The sequence below is a fragment of the Mirounga leonina genome, unplaced genomic scaffold, assembly GCF_011800145.1.
Source record: "Mirounga leonina isolate KUSES-001 unplaced genomic scaffold, KU_Mleo_1.0 Mir_94, whole genome shotgun sequence".
Taxonomy (NCBI): domain Eukaryota; kingdom Metazoa; phylum Chordata; class Mammalia; order Carnivora; family Phocidae; genus Mirounga; species Mirounga leonina.
The window spans coordinates 54,109,174-54,129,966 of NW_023270855.1; the positions used below are offsets into that span (position 1 = coordinate 54,109,174).

Consider the following 20,793-nt stretch of genomic DNA (forward strand, 5'->3'; position numbering starts at 1 on the left):
GTCGACAAGTCCAGCCTGGGATCTTTGGGTGGGCTACTAGCTGCCTCACTCTAGGATAAAGCAGGCTCCGCCTAACGCTGGAATTCAGCCCGGGGTCATAGGCCATCCTAGGGTCAAGATTTAGCCTGGGGCTAGGTTTCGGCCTTTCGTGGATCAGGAAAATTAGACCAGGGCAGGCCTCAGCAGATGTGCGTGTTTACCAAAAGCCTGTGCTCTGGCTGGGAGCCACATCCCCCGGGTAAAAAGAGGAAGTCCGTCCTTGGGGATATTGGGAAATGTAGTTTATTGAATGCCCTGTAGCGCCGTCTGGTCTCACTGCATTCTGGGTAATGTAGTCCTGGACCGATCTTCAGTTGGGCGTGGGGGAAGGAATTCCGCTTCAAGGGCGGGATATCAGATCCATCAGAATTGGTTAGATGGACTGTTTATCAAATGACATCAGTACAGTCGTTCTAGTGATTGGTGAGAGTGGAGGCGGGTTAAGCAGTATCAGCAGCCCATTCGGAGCTGGTGATGTCCATTTGGTGTCGTGAGGGGGAGTGGTGCGGCTTTTCGAGGAAACGGTCGCTGATTGGCTGGAGGGGCTTGACATGCCCGAGGGTCGGCCCCCATCGTGCTGCGATTGGCTCACCCTTAGGCGGGTGGGTGCGTCAGAGGCGGTGTCTGGGGAGGTGGCGGCTCCAGAGATGGCAGTGAGCGAGAGGAGGGGGCTCGCCCGTCGGAGCCCCGCGGAGTGGGGGCTGCGGCTACTGCTGCTCCTGCTCTTGGGCGGCTGCTCGGGGCGCATCCACCGGCTGGCGCTGACGGTGAGTCCCGTCGCGCGGCGGAGCGGGGCGGGGAGCGCAGTTTCGCTTCCTAGGAAGCCCCTGGTGTGGAGTGGTCTCGTCCTACCTCCCCCTCTTCTTACGCGGGATGGAGCCGTCCGCCGCCCCCCGTTTCCAGGCCCCGAGTGGTCTCGTCCGAGGAGTCCCCCTCAGACCTCGCGTGGAGTTGCCTGCCCGACCACGCTAGGGTTGTGCCCGGCCCACCGGGGGTGGGACCTCACCTCCAGGGACTACCCACCCTCCTTAATCCTCTAAATTCTTGGGATCGCTCTGCGCTGGGGCCCTTGGCGCCTCCCAGGGGAGTCCCTGGGTTTTCTAGAATGGGGTCCTCTGGGCACTCACTGGGATCTTGGAATCTACAAACTGTCTGGGAGGTCGGGGCTCGGCACGCCAAGATAAATAAGTCTGCTCTCGGGGTGGTGCTCACCCCGTGCGGAGACTTCCAGGTGCCCCAGGCTTTCTCTTCCTGGACTCTCAGAACAGTGGCTGGAGGAGCTGGGGCTCCCTGTTCCTACCCCGCGCCAGAGCCGTGGGGCTGAGTTGGTGGGAAGAAGTCTGAGCTGCCTCTGCTTCCTTGGTCTCCGGCAGGGGGAGAAGCGAGCAGACATCCCCCTGAACAGCTTCGGCTTCTACGCCAATGGCTCCCTGGAGGTGGACCTGAGCCTCCTGCGACTGGGCCTCCAGGACACAGAAGAGAAGGCCCCGCTGGTGAGGGGCTTTGAGGACTTTGCTGGAGGAGGGCGAGGTGCACAAGTTTCCCAAACCCTCCTCCAGTCCCCAGTTCGTAGCTCCGCCTCTCATCCATGTGATCTTGGGCAAGTCCATTGGCCTTTCTGAGCCTCCGTTTCCTCATCTGTAACATGGGAATAATAAAATCTCGTGCAATATGTGCTGGGCCCTGAGCTGGGGTTGGTGGAGGAAGGGCACACCAATGCACAAGATATCCCCAGTTCCTGCAGTCAGAGTAAGTAGCTAGCATTTTTTTAATGCCCACTGAGTCCCAGGTACCTGGCAGAGCAGTTTCCATGGGTCTGTTCTCTCATAGCCACCTCTCAGGGATGCTGTGAAAACGTTACACCTGTAAACCCAGCTTTACAGGTGTTGACACAAGCTCAGAGGTATGTGGCTTGCTCAGAGTCACAGTGCCTAGATGCAAGTCCACACGTGCTGGATTCCACAGCTCAAGGCAGGAAGCCATCAACATTTTATCCATCTATCTATTTATTTGTATTTATTACATCAACATTTTAATTGAGTGAAAACAGGGTGGGCTAGGTCCAGAGGACCAGCGAGGGTCTCCCCTCCACCCCCCACCCCGGAGAAGCGACATCGAAGTTGAGCTGCACGGGATGGTTAGGAGTTAAGAGTATGAGGGGGCAGGGGCAAGACAGGTTGTTGGAATTCCATGAGTGAATGTGGGACTTAGCACACAGTAAGGGTTCAGTCAATTTGAGGTCACATTTCTCTTGCTACTAAGAGAGGTGGCTTGGGGAGGTCCCTATGCAGTTCCTCATTTCTTCCCCTTTTCCTTCCACCTGCCAGGTGGGGTTCAGTCTGACTCGGGCTCGATCTGGCAGCATTCGATCCTACTCAGTGAGTGGAGGAGGAGGTGGGGGAGGGGGTGAGGAAGGCCCCCCCATTCTTTCACAGGGAGGGGAGCAAGAAGTGACCCTCCCTTGCAAGGTAGATGGGGAGGAGGCAGGGTGGGGCCAGGCTAGTGGGAGGTGATAACCAAGGCGCCCTCCTACCCACTCCCTAGACCCAGGACCCCCACGACTGTCCTCTACGGAAAAATAGTAGCAATCTCCTGGTTCTCTTCCTCATCAACACCAAGGATCTGCGGTAAGTTGGTGGACCAGAGGCTCTATCATTCATCTTTTCCTGGGTGTGATACCCCCATAAGCAAGCTATCAGGTGGAATGAGAAGCCAGCTGGAAAGAACCTCATGCTCTTAGGAGGAAAACCACTTGCTTTTTAATTTTGCCTTCCAGCCTTGTGACTATGGGAAGGAGGGAGCAAGGGGAGGGGGGCCTAGGGAGTGTAGGGGTCTCAGGGCAGAATTCACAGACACAGAGGAGTGTTGTGAGAATTGATAGCCACCGTTCATACTTGTTGAACGCTTCCTATTTGGTGGGGAGCGTCCTGCGAGCTTTTACAGGTGTTAATTCATCGACTCTTTATACTGATATCATCCCTATTCTAAAGGAGGAAACTGAGGCCCAAGAACCAGAGTCCAACAATACTGTGTAGCCTGTCTGTAGATACATTTTCATGTTAAATAATGCACTTAAGTGGAATGAGTAAGTCAGTGTCAGGGGAAGGGACAGTCACAGCGCCCAGATGGGGCAGCCGTCTTGATGGCTGATGGCCAGTGCTGGAACTGTGTGATCACTGACTCAGCCTGACACCAGCCCTCAGAAAGGAGATCCTGAGGGCCCAAGGGACCATTGAGTTCCTCTGCACACGTTGTGTGCATGACCCAAGCCTTCAGCCTCCTGGCCTCACCCCTGAAGCCCCCACCCTTACCCCAGGGTCCAGGTGCGGAAGTATGGGGAACAGAAGAAGCTGTTCATCTCTCCTGGGCTCCTCCCTGAAGTGCCCTCCAAACCAGGGCCCCCGAAGCCAGAGCTCACAGTCACCCCTAAAGTGAACAGTGGTGAGTCAGGCTGGCTGTGTGAGCAGGGAGGGTGGATGGCCAGGGCTGCGCGGATGCCCCCCTCCCCCCCCGGCGCCCAGCTTTCTGCTGTCCTTCTGTCCATCCATCCCTAAACTCATTCACTTGCCCCCTATAGGGACCACCACTGCGTTTGACAAGGCCAAGTCAAAACCCACAGTGTTTCAGGGGGACCAGCAGGTTCGAGGAAGCCAGGGCAGGAGGGAGGAAGGTCTGTTCCTCTTCGGGATGGGGGGCATATGGAGACCCAGGCCTGGGGCCAGCTGACGCAGGCACTCTGTTCCCTCAGGGCCTCAGTGGGAAGGACAAGGAACTGGTCCTGGGTCTCGGGCATCTCAACAATTCCTACAACTTCAGTGTGAGTATCTGTGAGTGCCCACGGCCCCACCTCCCCCCAGAGTGGGGATCCCCAGGCTGAAGCCCCCCATCTCCCCCTGTCTGCCCCCACCACCCAGTTCCACGTGGTGATCGGCTCTCGGGCTGAGGAAGGCCAGTACAACCTCAACTTCCACAACTGCTACAACTCAAAGCCGGGCCAGGAGCAGCCGTTCGACATCACGGTGAGCAGAGGCGGGCTGGCTACACCACATCCTCCCTGGGGCCGTGCTGTGGGACGAAAGCTGATGTGCCCAGCTGGGAGGTGGGAAGACTGAGGCACAGAGAAGGGGAGCTTGAGAGTGGGAGGGAGAGATGCACCCTCACAGCTCTGCACGTCCAGAGCTAGCATGAAATCCCCACCACCCACCCTGCCCCCTCCCCAGGTCATGATCCGGGAGAAGAACCCCGAGGGCTTCCTGTCAGCGGCGGAAATCCCCCTCTTCAAGCTGTACATGGTCATGTCTGCCTGCTTCCTGGCCGCTGGCATCTTCTGGGTGTCTGTCCTCTGCAAGAACATGTAATGCCTTGGTCCCTGGGGGGTCCCCCCACCTCCCCTCGTCATCGCTCTCCCATCCCTGCCCCTGACCGATGCCCCCCACCCCCTTCTGTCCCTGACCCCCCTGCCAGGTACAACGTCTTCAAGATCCACTGGCTCATGGCAGTCCTGGCTTTCACCAAGAGCATCTCCCTCCTTTTCCACAGTGTGAGAGCCTTGGGCCAGGAGCAGAAGGGGGTGGGGCTGGGGTCTCTGGGTCCAGGAAGAAGCCCGTGGAGCCCACTCCCCAAATCTCTGCAGACCCTGGGCTTGGGAGTTCATGTGTCCCAACTGTCCCCATATCCAGCCATTTTTATCACCATGGCCCCCAACTGTCCACCCAACTCAGCTGTCTGCCTGTCCTGTCCATCTGTGACCCTCTGCCCTTCAGTCTGACTGTCCGTTGGCCCAGCTCCGACTCTCCTGCTGACTGATGGTCCCCTCCTCTGTCATGGCCACGACTGCCCATTTCTGGGCCCACCTGCCAACCTGATCATAACTGTCGGTTCTGTCAACTTTGTGGCCACCATGCCCACAGTGACTGTCCCTGTTCCTGAACCACCACCATCCTCCCACTTGTACCACCGTCCACCCACACGTCCGCCTGTCTGTCTGACTGTCCATCTATCCATCCACCTCCAGATCAACTACTACTTCATCAACAGCCAGGGCCACCCCATCGAAGGCCTCGCTGTCATGCATTACATCACACACCTGTGAGTGCCCTTCTCTGTGGCAGGTGGGGGGCAGGCTGGGGAGGGCCGGGTACCACCCCCCCTCACCACCCACACCCTCCCCAGGCTGAAGGGCGCTCTCCTCTTCATCACCATCGCCTTGATCGGCTCTGGCTGGGCCTTCGTCAAGTACATCCTGTCAGACAAGGAGAAGAAGATCTTCGGGATCGTGATTCCACTGCAGGTACACCTGGGGCCCCGGGTGGGCAGGCACGCGTGCACCCTTGGGGGCACACCTACCCACCCCACACCGCCCCCTCCCCCCCCGCCCCGCAGGTCCTGGCCAATGTGGCCTACATTGTCATCGAGTCCCGTGAGGAAGGAGCCAGTGACTACGTGCTCTGGAAGGAGATCCTCTTCCTGGTGGATCTCATCTGCTGCGGCGCCATCCTCTTCCCTGTGGTCTGGTGAGGATCCCGCCCCCGCCCCCTGCCCCTTGCAGACGTGGCAGGAGGCTGTGCTGACAGCCGTCCGGGTCCCCTGTCCCGTTCCAGGTCCATCCGGCATCTCCAGGACGCATCTGGCACAGATGGAAAGGGTGAGGCCCTGGTCCCAGGACCTGCTGTGCCCCCGGCCCCTGTCCCACTTCCAGGCCCCTCTTTATGATCCCTGGATGTCCCTTCCCTCCCCACCGGCATCCCCTCCTCCCTGTCCTCTGAACGGGCCCCTCCAGACTTCCTGCCCCTTGGACACTGCCCAGAACGTCCCTCCTCCATACCTGTCCCCTTCCCCTCCGTCGTCTATGCAAACCTCTCAGTGGCAGTGAACCTGGCCAAGCTGAAGCTGTTTCGGCATTACTACATCATGGTAAGAGCCCTGTTCTCACTCAGGGAAGTACTTGGGGCTGTTTTGTTTTTGGTTTTTGCTGGGGGGGAGGGTACAACCAGCCCATTGGCGTACCCATTCTAATTCCTCCTTCTGCCATCACTCTGAGCCCCAACACTCGGCCCTCTCCCTGTGTCCTGTCAGGTCATCTGTTACGTCTACTTCACACGGATCATCGCCATCCTGCTGCGGGCGGCCATGCCCTTCCAGTGGCAATGGCTGTACCAGGTGAAGACCGAGACCATGGCAGGAGGGGGGCCAGACAGTGCTGGGCGGTGGGGGACAGGTGGGTGGGCCAGACAGTGGCTGGGGGGGCGGGGGCTATCCCTGACACTCCCACTCGCCTTGCCCCCCAGCTCTTGGTGGAGGGCTCCACCCTGGCCTTCTTTGTGCTCACTGGCTACAAGTTCCAGCCGGCAGGCAACAACCCTTACCTGCAGCTGCCCCAGGAGGACGAGGAGGACACGCAGATGGAGCAAATGTGAGCCCCCCCGCTGCCACCCCAGCCCACAGGGGTGGGTGGGGGAGTGGGGAGTGTGGTGACTCTGGAGGCAGAGTGGGCAGGGCCAGGGTTCTGGGGATGGAGTGGGTGGGGCATGGGGGGAGCAGGTGGGCAAGCAGCTCTAGGGGTGGATTTGACGGGCACCGGGCAGGCGGGGCCTCGTGCCCCTCAACTCCTGGACCACCTCTTTGCTGTTTGCCTCTAGAATGACCGATTCTGGGTTCCAGGAAGGCCTGTCCAAACTCAACAAAACAGCCAGCGGGCGGGAGCTTTTGTGACCATCCCCTGTGTCTGGAACCGACCTCCTTCCCCCACCTCCCGCCTCCACCCTCCGCATACACTCCTCACTCTCCAGCTCCTCTCCCAAAGCATGTGTGGCAGGGGGAGGAGGGCGCTGGGGTACATGCAGCACCCAGCTCTCTGGGACCTGAGGTCCAGGAGCCCATTCAGAAGAGGGCCCCCTTCTCCCCAAGCATTGGGCAGCCCTGTCCCTGCCCCAGAGCCACCCACCTCTTGCAGCTGTGCAATATGATCTATTTTGCTACCCTGGTTTCTTGCCTTTCTGCGTGTTGAGGTCTAACACTGAGGTTGTGTTTACAATTTAGAGACCTGTATTCCTTGTGGAGGGAGGGTTGCAGTATCCATTGCTCTACATAGTAAATATCAGTTGAGCATCTGCTCTGTGCCGGGCCCCATGCCGGATACTGAGGGCAGAGCAGTGGCCCGGACCCACTTAAGGGGCTTACGGTTGGGGGTGGAGGCCAGTCAGGGAGAGGGCTGAGTCACCAGACAGTTCCATCACAGGGTCTTGACCCAGCCTGGGAAGTCAGGGAAAGGTGAATGGAGAAGTAGGGGAAAGGGCAGCAGCCCCACAAGAGCTCACACGGAAGACTAGAAGTAACCGTCGCTAACACATAGTGATCGCTCTATGCCGCACCCTCTTCCAAGGCTTCTGTTGATCCTAATTCCTATCAGAAAGCCTGTGAGACACAGAGAGGCTAAGTCACTTGCCCAGGGTCACACAGCTGACAAACTGGGAGACTCAGGACCCAAAACAACAGGGGTCTGGTTTCAGAGCTGCACTTTGCCACCAATGGCACTGCCCCCCTGTGCCCAGACTCCCTGCGACCAAACCTTTTGAGCTCGCCCCCTTTGTCATGTGAGCCTGGATAAGTGGTTTCACCTGTTTCCCAACCTGTAAAATGGGTGTCCCACGGGGTCGCCCCGGATAATGCTGCGCACTCACCTTTCGTGAATTGCCCTGAACTTTGAGGAATGACCTCAGATTAGGGATGCACCTGTGCACAGACAGGGGCAGGCAGCTCCAGAGATAGGGCTCTCCCCCTGTCCCACGGCACCCTTCAGCTAGAGGGCCTAGAGCCCCTTTCGGAGCTCTGGGAGACACTTCTTGGGAAGGGGGCGGTTGGGGTCCCTGGCCGGGGACAACAGGTAGAGAATTGGGCTGAGGTCAGGCTTCTTGCAAACGGAAGCAAGTATAACGGGCCCAATGCATAAATAGCCCAGCCAGACAAGGAAGTGGGGAGGCACTGCAGACTGAGGAAGTTAGGTGAAGCCAGAGGAGCCCAGAATAGCCAGCGAGTCCCACTGCAGGGCTGGCTGGAGCTGGGAAGGGGTAGAAGCCTAAAGATGCAGACACGGTTGGACTCAATGCCAGTGCCTGCAGGAGCCAAGGAAAAGTTTAAAGCAGGGAAGGACATGGCCGTACAGGGTCGATGTCTTACTCCCTGTGCATGCAGGGCTGGGCAGGGCCATGGCTCCCCAAAGATGTCCAGTCCCTGGAGCCTGCGAATGTTGCAGTATGTGACAAAAGGCACTTTGCAGCTGTGATTTAGTGAAAGACCCTGAGATAGCAGGAGATCCTGGATTGCCCAGTGTCAGCACAAGGATCCTCGCAAGAGGTCCATCGGAGAAGGAGAGTGACAAGGAAACTGGTCGGGGCGGGGGGTGGGGGTGGTGAGCTGTGGGGCTGGAGGGAGGGGCCGCGAGCCACGGAGTGGAGTGGCCACCAGAAGCGGAAGAGCCTAGAAGAGGTTTCCTGCCCTGGAGCCTCCCCACGGAAATGAAGGAATGCAGCCCTGCCCACACCTTGATTGCAGACATCTGCCCTCCAGATGTGTAAGACAATAAACAGGTGTTATTTTAAGCCATCCAGTTTGTGGTCATTTGTTACAGCAGCCTTCAGAAACTCCTCCAGTTTAGGAGCGTGAACTCTGGAGCCCAGCTCTTGCCAGCTAGAGGATCTTGGGCAAGTGGCCAAAGCCCTCAGTTTCTTGGTCTGTAAAATAGGGATGTGGAATAAACAAGGTTGGTGAGATAAGGTGCTGCGTCCGAGTCTCACGGAGCCCTTCGCCTCGTTCGTGTGTATTCCTGTTTTCCACATCATAATTCTGTAGGATTGCAAAGTTGTGTTTTTAGAAAAAGTCCCCAGTTGCTGTAGAGTAGGTGGGCTGGAAGCAGTGAGCCTACAGCGGGGAGGCCACGGACCACAAGGGTGGAGAGAATGGGCAGACTGGGACAGAGAATGCAGGGGACAGGGAGGAAGGGGGGGGACCCTGGCCTGGAGGCCTGGCGGGACTGTCACGGAAATAAGGCACGAAGGTGGAGGAGCAGGTGTTGGGAAAGATAAAAACGCAGTCCAGGTGTGTTGAGCATTCACTATGTGTGGGGCACCAGGCCGAGCGTTCTGCTTGCTGATGCTACCAGCTTGTCACCCCAAGACTCAGAGGGAAGTTCCGTGGCTGTGGGACTGTCCAGTTTACAGATTAGGAACTGAGCCTAGGAGGCCAAAACCTCTGCCCCTGCATCCTTCAAGGTGGGGGCCCTGGTGCCCCGGCCTCTTCCGGGTGTGAGTGGGAGGGTGCAGGGTGGGGGTTGGGGGGAAGGAGCCAAGGGGCAGATGAGACTCAACCAGGCCAAGTTTATCTTCGAGTTAATGAGTAATAAGTAGTGAGAAGGGGAAGCTCAGGTTGCATGGTGGGGGGAGGGAAATTCTCAGAAAGCAGTGTAGCAAGGACCCCATTCTGGAAGTGGGGGGCCAGGAGGGAGAGTGGTCCCTGATGCTCCCAGGCCTGGCACTGCCTCTGAAGGGTGTGTGTGTGTGTGAGGGTGCAGTGGGGAAGTAACTGCACTCAAGCAGGCGTGGGGTGGAGGGGGGCACCTCCCCCCACCCAGAAATCATCCCCACTTCCTTCCCCTTCTTCTCTCCTTGCCCTTCCAGCTAGGGTGGCAAGACAAAATACAGGACATCCAGTTCAATTTGAATTGCAGCTAAACAGCAAATACTTTGTTAGGGTTAAATATGTCCCAGATACCCCACTCAGCTCAGGCAAACTGGTTCTCCCTCCCTCCATATCTGGAATGCTGGGCAGGGTGCACCAGCTAACTGGAAGTCCCATCCCACTCTCCCCAGTCTCCTCCTCTCTCTCCCCTGCTGGCTTATCTTGCCTGCCATCCCTCTCCCACACTTCTGGGCACCAATGCACACCCCCAGGAAGAAGCCTCAAAGAATTCTTTCCTTCCTAGCAGGCCCTGCTCTGCATTTGCCTTCGTCCCTCTGGTCACTTCCTAGAGATCAGGGACAGGATCGTTCCCAGACTTCCACCACCATGAGCATAAAGTTTGTAAGCCCAGGGTTCCGAAGCATCTCAGCACCTTTCATTGACAAAACAGCAGGAACTGGGGCGCCTGGGTGGCTCAGTCGTTAAGCGTCTGCCTTCGGCTCAGGTCAGGATCCTAGGGTCCTGGGATCGAGCCCCACATCGGGCTCCCTGCTCAGCGGGAAGCCTGCTTCTCCCTCTCCCTCTCCCCCTGCTTGTGTTCCCTCTCTCGCTGTGTCTCTCTCTGTCAAATAAATAAATAAAATCTTTAAAAAAAAAAAAAACAAACAGCAGGAACTATCATTGATCCCATCGTTGAGCAGGATTAACTGAGGCTCTGAGAAAGAAGACACCGAGGCTCACAGGAAGGCGGAGGCCAGCAGCAACACCTGCCCAAGATGGTCAAGCCACAGAGCCCGAATGTTTAAGGCTATGATGAATCCAGGAAATAGGGTGGGTTTGGGGGGTGGGGAGGGGAAGAGAGGGAGTAATGGGGGGTTGGGAGATCCTAGCAGGTTCCCCTCTACCCCCCTCCCCTGTTTCAGAAGTCTACTCTCAATTCTGGACAGTAGGCAGGCATTTGCACTCTTCCCCTTTCTTCCAAAGAAGGGGTGTCGCAATCAAAGCAGACAGGGGCCAAGTTTGCTCTGTTTCTGCCCGCCTCCCCCAACTCCAGGCATGCCAGCATGGCCAGGAAAGGAGCGTGGTTTACAGGAAATCCTCACTGAGTTCCCCATTAACCCCTTCCTTGGGACTTTGGAAACCAGTCCTTCAGAGATCAGGATCCCCCCATCAGTTGCCTCCTGTGCCCTGGACTTCACACACCCCTTCCCCCAGATGCACAGCCTTGCTGGGAATCCAACAGATGCACGTCAAAATGATACTGAGGCAAGAATGCAAAGCTTTGCCAACAGGCTGTCATGGCGAGGCAGTGGGGAAATCAGCAATTTCCTGCAGGGTCAGCAAGTATGTAAATCAATACAGTTATGGAGGGAAAGACAGCAAAATCTAGCGAGATTATTCACGCTAGCCCTTACGCTCTAGCCTGATCCATAGGATCCATATGAGTCACCTTTGATACAGGGTTACATCCTTTCATGGCAATAACAACCCTGTGAAGTGAGTGCTATTTATAACCTCACTTTACATGGGGCAACTGAGGCTCAGAGTGGTTATTAGTCAGGTGCCCAAAGTTTACCACTAATAAGTGTTGGAACTGGAAAGTGATGCAGGCTCAAGATTACTCACTGGAGACAACATGGCTTGTAACCATGGAAGTCTGTCCACGGGGAAGAGGCCAGTTACTTTCGTACAATGCAAGGTGAGGCAGTTGCCTCTAAGAGCAAGGAGGCTCTTTAGGCACTGGTATTAAACAATCTCTAAGGGATATTGTTTAGGAAAAAGCAAGGTGTAACCCAGGCAGGGAAACCAGGAAGAACAGCACGTAGAGAACCCTGATCACTTGTTTTTAAAACTCGTGAACATGTATAAATGCATGAGATATCTCTGGAAGGAAACCTGAAATTTGGTTGCACTGTGACATCCGAAACCTGAAAGTTTGCCAACAGGAATAGAAGGAAAGTTACCTTTTCCTTGTACACCTCCTTGCACCTTTTAGCTGTTGAACCATATGAATATATTAGGTATTCATACCAAAAAAACTAAATGCAATTCATAATAATAGTAATAATAACAATATCTTAAGAGAATGTTGATGTAAGACAGAAAAAAAGCTAGCAATGGGGAATTTGCTCGATGACGACTTTTTTTTTTTTAAGATTTTATTTATTTATTTGAGAGAGAGAGAATGAGAGACAGAGAGCACGAGAGGGAAGAGGGTCAGAGGGAGAAGCAGACCCCTGCTGAGCAGGGAGCCCGATGCGGGACTCGATCCCGGAACTCCAGGATCATGACCTGAGCCGAAGGCAGTCGCTTAACCAACTGAGCCACCCAGGCGCCCCACGACTTTTTTTTTTTTAATCATCATAGTCATTCAGACCATGTTGGTCACCTGACAAGGGTAGGTGAAGGGAAGTACAGGCTCCCCTTGCCCTAAAAAACATGCTCACCTGCATAGCGAACTTCTACACATACTTCAAAGCCCAGCTGAAATATCCCCCTCTCAGAAATCCTCCCTGACCCTCCAAGCAGCAGGGTTCTTCTCCACTGAGAAGACAATCCATGGGGCCCGGAGCCTCGGTGCTGGACTCTGTCCCCCAGCCTGACCCCAGCATGGATGAAGGACTCTTGCTACCAGAATAGAGACGGACTCATAGGAAGGGTTTGGTTAATAAATGCACGGCCCAAAGTGGACTGGGGGTCAGGCCCAGATACCTGGGGTGGGGGGCTCTCTGGCCCTCAGTGTTCCTCCAGCACAGAGTAGGTGCAACAGGGAAAGGTTCACCAGCTGGCCTTGACCCTGAGGGAGGCCATGGCAAAGGGAAGGTGTGTTCACGTTGCAGGAGGACATGCCCTTGGGTTAGTTACCTCAGGACACGCTGGCCCCAGGGACTGAAGAACTTAGGAAATAGTATTGAGAAATCTGGGGCAGCTCCAGGGAGGGGAAGGCCACCGGAGCCGTGGGCTGGGCTGAGGTGGACGGGGGGGCGGGAGGCAGGAGCTGGATAAAAGGCAGCCTCCAACAGCCTCCGCTCATTCCCTCCCAATCCTCTCCCTCCATCCTTCAGTCCCGCGGTCCCTCCACTGCCCCTGCACCATGGGGCCTGCCTCAGGCCCCAGCCTGCTGCTGCTGCTGGCCAACCTCCCCCTGCTGCTGGGGGAGCCCCTGTGAGTGATCCCGACCCCTTCCCCAACACGGTTGCTTCTGAGGTTGGAGTGGGTGTTTGCGGGGTCAGGTCTCAGGAGAATTCAGGGTGCATTTGGGTGCCTGTGGAGGTAGGGGCCAGTGGGTTGGGCTGTTAATGAATTCGGGCTGCCTGTGAGTTCAAGAGTTCATGAGTTGGGTGTTTGTGGAATTCAGGGTTGTGATGGGGGGGTGTTTCTCCAACCAGGGGTCTGCGGGTCTAGGGTGCATGGGGTGTACTGTTCAGTGATTCTGCCGCGGTAGTGAAGGCCTCGAGATCTGACCGCATGGGGATTTGGGATTTTCCCGACGTGTGGGTGAGGGTTGGGATGCCGGGTCCCTAGAACAGCATCCCCTGCCCCCACCTGCTCCTGCAGGTTCTCCATGATCACCCCCAACATCCTGCGGCTGGGGAACGAGGAGACCGTGGTGCTGGAGGCCCACGACCTGAAGCAGAATGTTGAAGTCATGGTCACCGTCCACGACTTCCCAGCCAAGAAGCAAGTGCTGTCCAACGAGAAAACAGATCTGACCAGCGCCAACGACTACATGAGCACCGTCACCATCAGGGTGGGTGCACCTGCTGATGTCCCAGCCCTCTCTGAGCCCCTCCCACGTCAGAGCCCGCCCCTCTCTGAGACTCCTCCTTCAACTAGCCCCTCCTATCCTGAGCCCCTCCCCACTGTGAGGTCCTCTGAGCCCCCTGTCTGATTCCCCCTTCTTATCCCCCTCTCTGACCCCTACCGCCTCTCTAGCCCTTGGTCCCTCTCCGAGTAGCCATCCTCTCCCAACCTGGGCACACCAGGGAGACCAGGAGTGCTGGGCAGGTGCTATTGGTAGGAGGGGCCGGTGTGGGCCCCACTGAAGGCCTGGGGGCCGGATGTGGGCAAGGGGCCCAGAAGGAGACCCCTAATGATCCTCTGGTCCACCCCTAGATCCCGACCGACAAGGAGTTAATATCAGAGAGGGGAAACAGATTCGTGACTATCCAGGCGGACTTTGGGGCCACCGTGGTGGAGAAGGTGGTGCTGATCAGCCCTCAGAGCGGGTACCTCTTCATCCAGACAGACAAGACCATCTACACCCCAGGATCCACAGGTAAGGGGCTGGGCAGCGGCTGGAGAGGGCCAGGGGCCGGGCTGCAGGGAGGGGCAGGGCCTCACCCACCGTCCCCTTTCTCTCCCACCACCTCCCAGTCCTCTATCGGATCTTCACCTTGGACCACAGCCTGCTGCCCGTGGGTCGGAGTGTTATCGTCGTCATCCAGGTACCAGCCAGCCAGGGCCCCAGATACGCCCAGAGCGGAGACTCGGGGAGAGACAAAGAGATAGAGAGAGACAGAGAAACAGACTCCAGAAAAGGCATACCTGAAGAGACCTAAAGGCAAAGAGATGTGTAGAGCCACAAACACAGAAAGAGTCCTGGAAACAGGGAAGAGATACAAGGGATACCATGTGGATTCTGGCTCCAGATAAATCTCTGATTACTGCGTCACTCCAGAAAGGTCACTTCACCTTCCTGGGCCTCAGTTTTCTCATCTGAAGTTTGGGGTGACGGATAAAACCTATGTAGTTCATTCCGCCTCCTGCAGCCAGAGGGCGCCCGCGAGCACCCAACTCAGGTCCTGTCCTCCTCTGCCCAGAGCGCTCCAGGTGTTCCCACCTCCCTGGCCTAAAAGCCTAAGTCCTCCTGTGGTCCCCAAGACCCAGCACGACCTGCCCTGTCCCCTCTCTGTCCTCCCCTCCTCTCTCTCTTCCCCTTACTCACTCGGCTTCAGCCACATGGGCCTCCTTGCTGTAGCTCCAACTGCCATGCAGGACCTGCCCCAGGACCTTTGCACACGTTGTTCCCCTGTACCCAGAAAACCCTCTTCCTCCAAATACCCACACTGCTTGCCCCCCTCACGTCCTTCAAGTCTTTGCTCAAATGTCACCAATGTCCCAATTTTATAGAGAAGCCTCCCTGAGCTTCCTATAAAATTGCCACCCCCTCCCCCTCAATGTACACACACCACAATCTTTTCCCTTCTTGTCATCTCCTCTTGGCATCCTAACAGTTGGGTTTATTCATTTGCTAATTGCCCCCTCCCCCACCTCCACAGAACCTAAATTCCACATGGGAAGGGATTTTTTTTTTTTTAAAGATTTATTTATTTGAGAGAGCGAGAATGAGAGAGAGAGAGAGTACATGACGTGGGGGGGGGGGGGTTAGAGGGAGAAGCAGGCTCCTTGCTGAGCAGGGAGCCCGATGCGGGACTCGATCCAGGGACTCCAGGATCATGACCTGAGCTGAAGGCAGTCGCTTAACCAACTGAGCCACCCAGGCGCCCCTGGGAAGGGATTTTTATCTGTTCGCTCAGGGCCTTATCTCCTGAACCCAGAAAGTGCTTGGCATATAGGGAGAAGGGAGGAAGGGGGGAGGGAAAATGGAAGGAGGAAGTGAAGGAGGGAGGGAAGAGGTGGGTCTTTCTCAGAGAATCATCATGAGCATTTCTTGAAATCATGCAAAGGTAACAGGGACCAGGTTCTGACAGCCGTGAGCTGATTTTGGGGGTCAGTGGAATTTGTGGGGACCGGCCAACACACACGTCTAATGGCACAACCTTGGCCCAATTCCAGTCAAATGTCGCCTCGTACCAACAGGAATCCGTTATCCACAATTATCCCAATCTCCAAGAGGAGCCAGAAAGCCAGATGTTTACATGATGTCTCCTGACGTTTCATTATTGGCAACAAATGAAATAATGTGGATTTGGTCGAACCACATGTAATTGCTATCCTTGTAGGTCAAAGAGTCGAACATAGGCAATCCTTTGTGGCTCAGCACCCACAAAATGCTTACCACAGAGTCCTGCCCAAAGTAGGTGGTAAATGCTAGTTATTGTTAGTATTCAGACAGACACTGATGATAGTGAGCTCCGGCTTACATTAACCAGGTCCCAAGCCAATAAAGTAGGAGCTCTATTTATCCCTTTTTCTAGATGGGCACATTGAGCACAGAGAGGTTAAGGAACTTGCCCAAGGTCACACAGCTCATAAATGGCAAAGCGGAGATTTGAATCCAGGCCGACTGACCCAAGTCCACGTTCAAAACCAGTAGTCGTGACACACAAGAGTGGCCAGACACAGAGAGGGAGAGGAGAACCTAGGGGTTAAGCCTGATCTCTAAAGAGACACACTCTCCCTGTCTCCACAGACCCCCGACGGTGTTCCCATCAAGCAGGACTCCCTGTCTTCTCAAAACCAGGTTGGCATCTTGTCCCAGTCTTGGAACATCCCGGAGCTGGTCAAGTATGTCAGGCCCTCCTGGAGGGGGTTCCCTATCCCAAGGGAGGGCGTGGGGGCATGTGGGGCTCACTCGCCTGCCTTCCCCCACAGCATGGGGCAGTGGAAAATCGAGGTCCACTACGAAGATGCCCCGCAGCAGGTCTTCTCCGCTGAGTTCGAGGTGAAGGAATATGGTAAGAGGAGGGAGTCTGGGTGGGGGCCCCCGTGGCGCCAGGCTCCAGTGCTGGTGCCCTACTGGTGTGTCTCTTCCCCCAGTGCTGCCCAGTTTTGAGGTCCAACTGGAGCCTGAAGAGAAATTCTACTATATCGATGACCCAGAGGGCCTGGAGGTCACCATCACAGCCAGGTGAGGGGCTGGGAATGGGGCCAGGTGGTAGGATAGGTGAGGAAGGCAGGTGAGGGGGCAGGTGAGGGCCAGATGAGGATCAGGTGAGCAGCCAGGGGTGGAGCCGGGTGAGGGCCAGGTGAGGGGCTGGGTGAGGGACCAGATATGGACCAGGTAAGAACCAGGTGAGAACCAAGTGAGGGACCAGGGGCTCTGCGGGAGGAGTGAGTGGATGTTTGGAGGGAGGTGTGCCTTTCAGGAGAGGAGCACCTGAGACTCTCTTGCCTCTCAGGTTCTTGTATGGGAAGAATGTGGATGGAACAGCCTTCGTCATCTTTGGGATCCAGGATGGTGACCACAGGATTTCGCTGGCCCAGTCCCTCACCCGTGTTACGGTGCTCTGCCCCTCTGAGCCTCCTCCACTCTGAACTTCCGCCCTCCCCTACCCTCACCCCTCACTCCTCCCCCTTTCTGAGTCTCCTTTCCTCTTCCCAGATAGAAGATGGCACTGGGGAGGCCAAGCTGAGCCGAAAGGTCCTGCTGGACGGGGTGCACCCCTCCCAAGCAAATGCCTTGGTGGGGAAGTCCTTGTACGTGTCAGTCACCGTTGTCTTGCACTCAGGTGAGACCTGGTCTGAGCACAGAGGCCCAGCTGAGGGGGGAGGCCCAGTCTGAGGGCAGAGGCCCAGAATGAGGGTGGAATCCAGTCTGAGAAGGGAGAGGAGAGGCCAAGTCTAAGAGAGGAGATCCAGATGAAAGTGATATCCAGCTTGACAAGGGAGGCCCAGTCTCAGTGGGGAGGCCCAGAATGAAGGTGGGATCCAGTCTGACAGAGGAGGCCCAGTCGGGGTGGGGGGGGAGGCCCAGTATGAAGGTGGGATCCAGTCTGACAGAGGAGGCCCAGGCTGAGGAGGGAGACCCAGAATGAAGGTGGGATCCAGTCGGACAGAGGAGGCCCAGTCGGGGTGGCGGGAGACCTGGTATGAAGGTGGGGTCCAGTCTGGAGGGGTGGCCCAGGAACATGCCCTCATGGCTGGCCCCCTCAGGCAGTGACATGGTGGAGGCGGAGTACAGCGGGATCCCCATCGTGACCTCCCCCTACCAGATCCACTTCACCAAGACACCCAAGTACTTCAAACCAGCCATGCCCTTTGACCTCATGGTGAGACCCAGGGTGGTCCTGCAATCCCCCATCTTGCTCTGGAGCACTGGCTACGTCTCTGGGTCCATCTACACCCCCTCCACCTGCCCCTGCACCCACAGGTGTTCGTGACAAACCCTGACGGCTCCCCAGCCCGCCACATCCCCGTGGAGATCACAGGCACCAAAGCACAAGCCTTAACCCAGGAAGATGGTGTGGCCAAGCTGACCATGAACACACCCAAGCACCCGCAGCCGCTGCTCATCACCGTGAGTCCTCACCCACCTGGGGCCCCATTCTAGAGAGCCAGGGAACTGTATTTACACAGAGGGACCCTGCCCGCTGCCCACAGCCATCCTGCCACCTGCAGAGTGGGGCCCTTTTATTTGCATAAAGGGATCATGTCACTCATATAGAGATATTTTCATTCACACAGAGATGTTTTCATTTGCAGAGAGTTCTCGTCTGCACTAGGGGTCCTTCTGGCTGCTTAGCTATCTTAGAAGGATCATTGTGATTATATTCAACCCACCTAGATAATCCAAAACAATCTCCCATCCTCTGATCCTTAATTTAATTCCATTTGCAAAGTCCCTCTTGCCACAGAAGATACCATATTCACAGGTCCCAGGAATTAGGACAAGGACATCTTTGGGGGGCCAGCATTCATCCCTCTTTCCTTGCGCAGGTAAGCACGAAGAAGGATGGTATCCCACAGTCTCGACAGGCCACCAGGAATATGGAGGCCCAACCCTACACCGCCATGGGCGACGTCAAAAACTACCTGCATCTCTCCGTGCCTCGCTTGGAGCTCAAGCCAGGGGAAACCCTCAATGTCAATTTCCACCTGCGAGCAGACCCCAACCAGGAGCGGACCATCACCTACTACACCTACTTGGTCTGTGGCTTCCTAAGATCCCAGGCACCACCCCCACCCCCCCACAACCCCCCCCCACAAGCTGCTTCTCCAGCACTCCCAAGCCCAGGTCGCCCCACTCCCTCCCACCTTGCTGATCCTATACCAACTTGTTCCCCCCAGATCATGAACAAAGGGAAGATTTTGAAGGTGGGCCGCCAGAAGCGGGAACCTGGCCAGGACCTGGTCGTCATGCCTCTGACCATCACTACGGACTTCATTCCTTCCTTCCGCCTGGTGGCTTATTACACAGTCCTTGACAACAAGGGCCAGAGGGAGGTGGTGGCCGATTCCGTGTGGGTGGATGTCAAGGACTCCTGTATGGGCACGGTAAGCTTCCCAAGCCTTCCTCTGCACCCAGCCTGGGACTCCCCACTTGGCCAGTGCTTTCTCAGTCTCTGCCTCTCTCCAGCCTTCCGGGTGGGCTCTCCACGGTGGTCATAGCGTCTCTGCCTCTGTCTTCTCCTTTCCCAGCCCCTTCTCTCCCCCACCCCACACCTACACCCCCCCTTGCTCCCGGTGCACCGCTCTGTTTCAGCCTCGGGGCGGGGCCTCTCTTGCTCCCACGTTTTCTCTCTCCTGGCCTTCCTGCCTTCGTTCCCTCTGGCTCCAGCAGCACCACAACTGCCCTCGGCTGACCGAGACCCGGCCTGGGCAGCGCTGACCCCTCACTCCTGCCCCCCCCGTCCACCACCCCCCCACAGCTGGTGGTGAAAGGTGGCAGGAAGGACGAGAGGCCACACCTGCCTGGACAGCAGATGATCCTCAAGATCCAGGGTGACCCGGGGGCCCGAGTGGGGCTCGTGGCGGTGGACAAGGGTGTGTTCGTGCTGAACAAGAAGAACAAGTTGACTCAGAGCAAGGTGCGCCCCCGGCCGCTACGGTCGGGTGGAAGGCAGCAGAGGCAAAGGGGTGGCGTTGGGTTGAGGTGGCGGTGGCGCTGCGGAGGGCACCGGAAGGGGGGTCAGGCGTGGGCTGGAAGGAGGTCGGAGCGGACACAGGTGGGCTGGACGTTAAGGCTGCAGAAGGGGGGCGCCTGGATGGCTCAGTTGGTTAAGCAACTGCCTTTGGCTCAGGTCATGATCCCAGGGTCCTGGGATCGAGTCCCACATCGGGCTCCCAGCTCAGCGGGGAGCCTGCTTCTCCCTCTGCCCCTCTCCTCTCTCATGCTGTTTCTCTCTCGCTCGCTCTCTAATAAATAAATAAATAAAAATAAAATCTTTAAAAAAAAAAAAAAGGCTGCAGAAGGGAGTGCGGATGGACAAGCCCACGCTGGGGGTGGTCGTGGCCACGGCCGGGTCGCAGCTCTGAGACGGGTCTGGGGACGAGAACGGAGGGGCGGGTGGGCGCGTTGGCCAGGGCGTGGAGGCCGCGGCCGTGACCCCTTTGGGCCCCGCAGATCTGGAACGTGGTGGAGAAGGCAGACATCGGCTGCACGGCGGGCAGCGGGAAGGACTATGCCGGGGTCTTCACGGACGCGGGGCTGGCCCTCAAGACCAACATAAACCTGCAGACGGCCCAGAGGACAAGTGAGCGCCGGGGAGGGCAGGGTGGAGGGCAGGGTTCTGGGGTCAGGCGGCCCCGGGTTCAAGTCCTGCCTCCGCCACCACCTAGCAAGCCACTGCTCTCTGAGCCTCAGTTTCCTCCTCTGTCAAATGGGAGCAACAACTCCCCTCCCCCGTGGCTACGGAGAGGAGTACATCGAGGACTCGTGGTCGGTGCTTAATCCATCCCGCTGCTGTCCGCCTGCCCCTCAGCTCTTGAGTGCCCCAAACCAGCCGCCCGGCGCCGCCGCTCCGTCCGGCTCATGGAGAAGAGGCTAGACAAAGGTGGGAGCCCTGCCCGCCCCCTGCCCCCTGCCCACACGGGGCCCCAGCCAAGGAGGGAGGCGGCAGGGCCTGGCCTTGGGGTCGGCCTCCCCGCGGCGCTGTCCCGAGTTCCTCCTGCTCCAAGGCCCCGGGCTGAGGGCGTGACGTGGGGTCTGTGCCCCCCCAGAGGGCCAGTACCCGCTGGACGTGCGCAAGTGCTGCAAGGATGGCATGCGGGACAACCCCATGAAGTTCCCCTGCGAGCGCAGGGCCCAGTTCATCTTCCACGAGGAGAAGGAGCGGTGCGTGAAGGCCTTCCTCGACTGCTGCAACTATATCACCCAGCTGCGGCTCCAGCACAGCCACGATGGCCCCCTGGGACTGGCCCGGAGTGAGTCTGCTGCGGGGGGGGGGGGGGGGGGGG

At 57.3% G+C, this 20,793-nt stretch overlaps 2 protein-coding genes across 4 annotated transcripts in view; both read left to right on the forward strand.

Moving 5' to 3' along the window:
* Positions 1-264: 264 nt before the first annotated feature.
* Positions 265-8,640, forward strand: GPR108 (G protein-coupled receptor 108). Of its 3 annotated transcripts, XM_034997025.1 has the most exons (18): positions 265-806; positions 1,413-1,532; positions 2,367-2,417; positions 2,584-2,666; positions 3,356-3,480; positions 3,617-3,678; positions 3,788-3,856; positions 3,954-4,058; positions 4,260-4,393; positions 4,504-4,579; positions 5,054-5,127; positions 5,212-5,329; positions 5,422-5,552; positions 5,640-5,683; positions 5,903-5,952; positions 6,115-6,198; positions 6,327-6,451; positions 6,678-8,640. In XM_034997025.1, the coding sequence occupies exons 1-18, from the start codon at positions 591-593 to the stop codon at positions 6,748-6,750; spliced, it is 1,740 nt and encodes a 579-aa protein (XP_034852916.1). In that variant the 5' UTR covers positions 265-590; the 3' UTR covers positions 6,751-8,640. The 3 variants fall into 3 exon arrangements, with proteins under 3 accessions (XP_034852916.1, XP_034852917.1, XP_034852918.1); XM_034997026.1 differs by lacking the exons at positions 265-806; positions 1,413-1,532 and adding an exon at positions 1,577-1,788; XM_034997027.1 differs by lacking the exons at positions 265-806; positions 1,413-1,532; positions 2,367-2,417; positions 2,584-2,666; positions 3,356-3,480 and having other exon boundaries at positions 3,625-3,709.
* A 4,096-nt stretch (positions 8,641-12,736) lies between these two features.
* Positions 12,737-20,793, forward strand: part of C3 (complement C3) — a 38,620-nt gene continuing 30,563 nt past the window's right edge. The window contains exons 1-17 of the mRNA XM_034996445.1: positions 12,737-12,876; positions 13,270-13,462; positions 13,828-13,990; positions 14,089-14,159; positions 16,088-16,182; positions 16,270-16,352; positions 16,435-16,525; positions 16,797-16,899; positions 17,000-17,126; positions 17,551-17,666; positions 17,768-17,914; positions 18,334-18,543; positions 18,685-18,891; positions 19,266-19,424; positions 19,961-20,090; positions 20,319-20,390; positions 20,557-20,760. Of these exons, the coding sequence (XP_034852336.1) occupies positions 12,806-12,876; positions 13,270-13,462; positions 13,828-13,990; positions 14,089-14,159; positions 16,088-16,182; positions 16,270-16,352; positions 16,435-16,525; positions 16,797-16,899; positions 17,000-17,126; positions 17,551-17,666; positions 17,768-17,914; positions 18,334-18,543; positions 18,685-18,891; positions 19,266-19,424; positions 19,961-20,090; positions 20,319-20,390; positions 20,557-20,760 (2,242 nt within the window). The 5' untranslated portion in view covers positions 12,737-12,805. The remainder of the gene's footprint in view (positions 12,877-13,269; positions 13,463-13,827; positions 13,991-14,088; positions 14,160-16,087; positions 16,183-16,269; positions 16,353-16,434; positions 16,526-16,796; positions 16,900-16,999; positions 17,127-17,550; positions 17,667-17,767; positions 17,915-18,333; positions 18,544-18,684; positions 18,892-19,265; positions 19,425-19,960; positions 20,091-20,318; positions 20,391-20,556; positions 20,761-20,793) is intronic.

Excerpts from the sequence above, each read along its gene's own strand:
- GPR108 (XM_034997025.1), top strand. The coding sequence starts at position 591 with ATGCCCGAGGGTCGGCCCCCATCGTGCTGCGATTGGCTCACCCTTAGG. Across the intron at positions 807-1,412 it reads TCCACCGGCTGGCGCTGACG|GGGGAGAAGCGAGCAGACAT; the intron begins GTGAGTCCCGTC and ends GGTCTCCGGCAG. Across the intron at positions 5,684-5,902 it reads ATCTGGCACAGATGGAAAGG|TGGCAGTGAACCTGGCCAAG; the intron begins GTGAGGCCCTGG and ends CAAACCTCTCAG.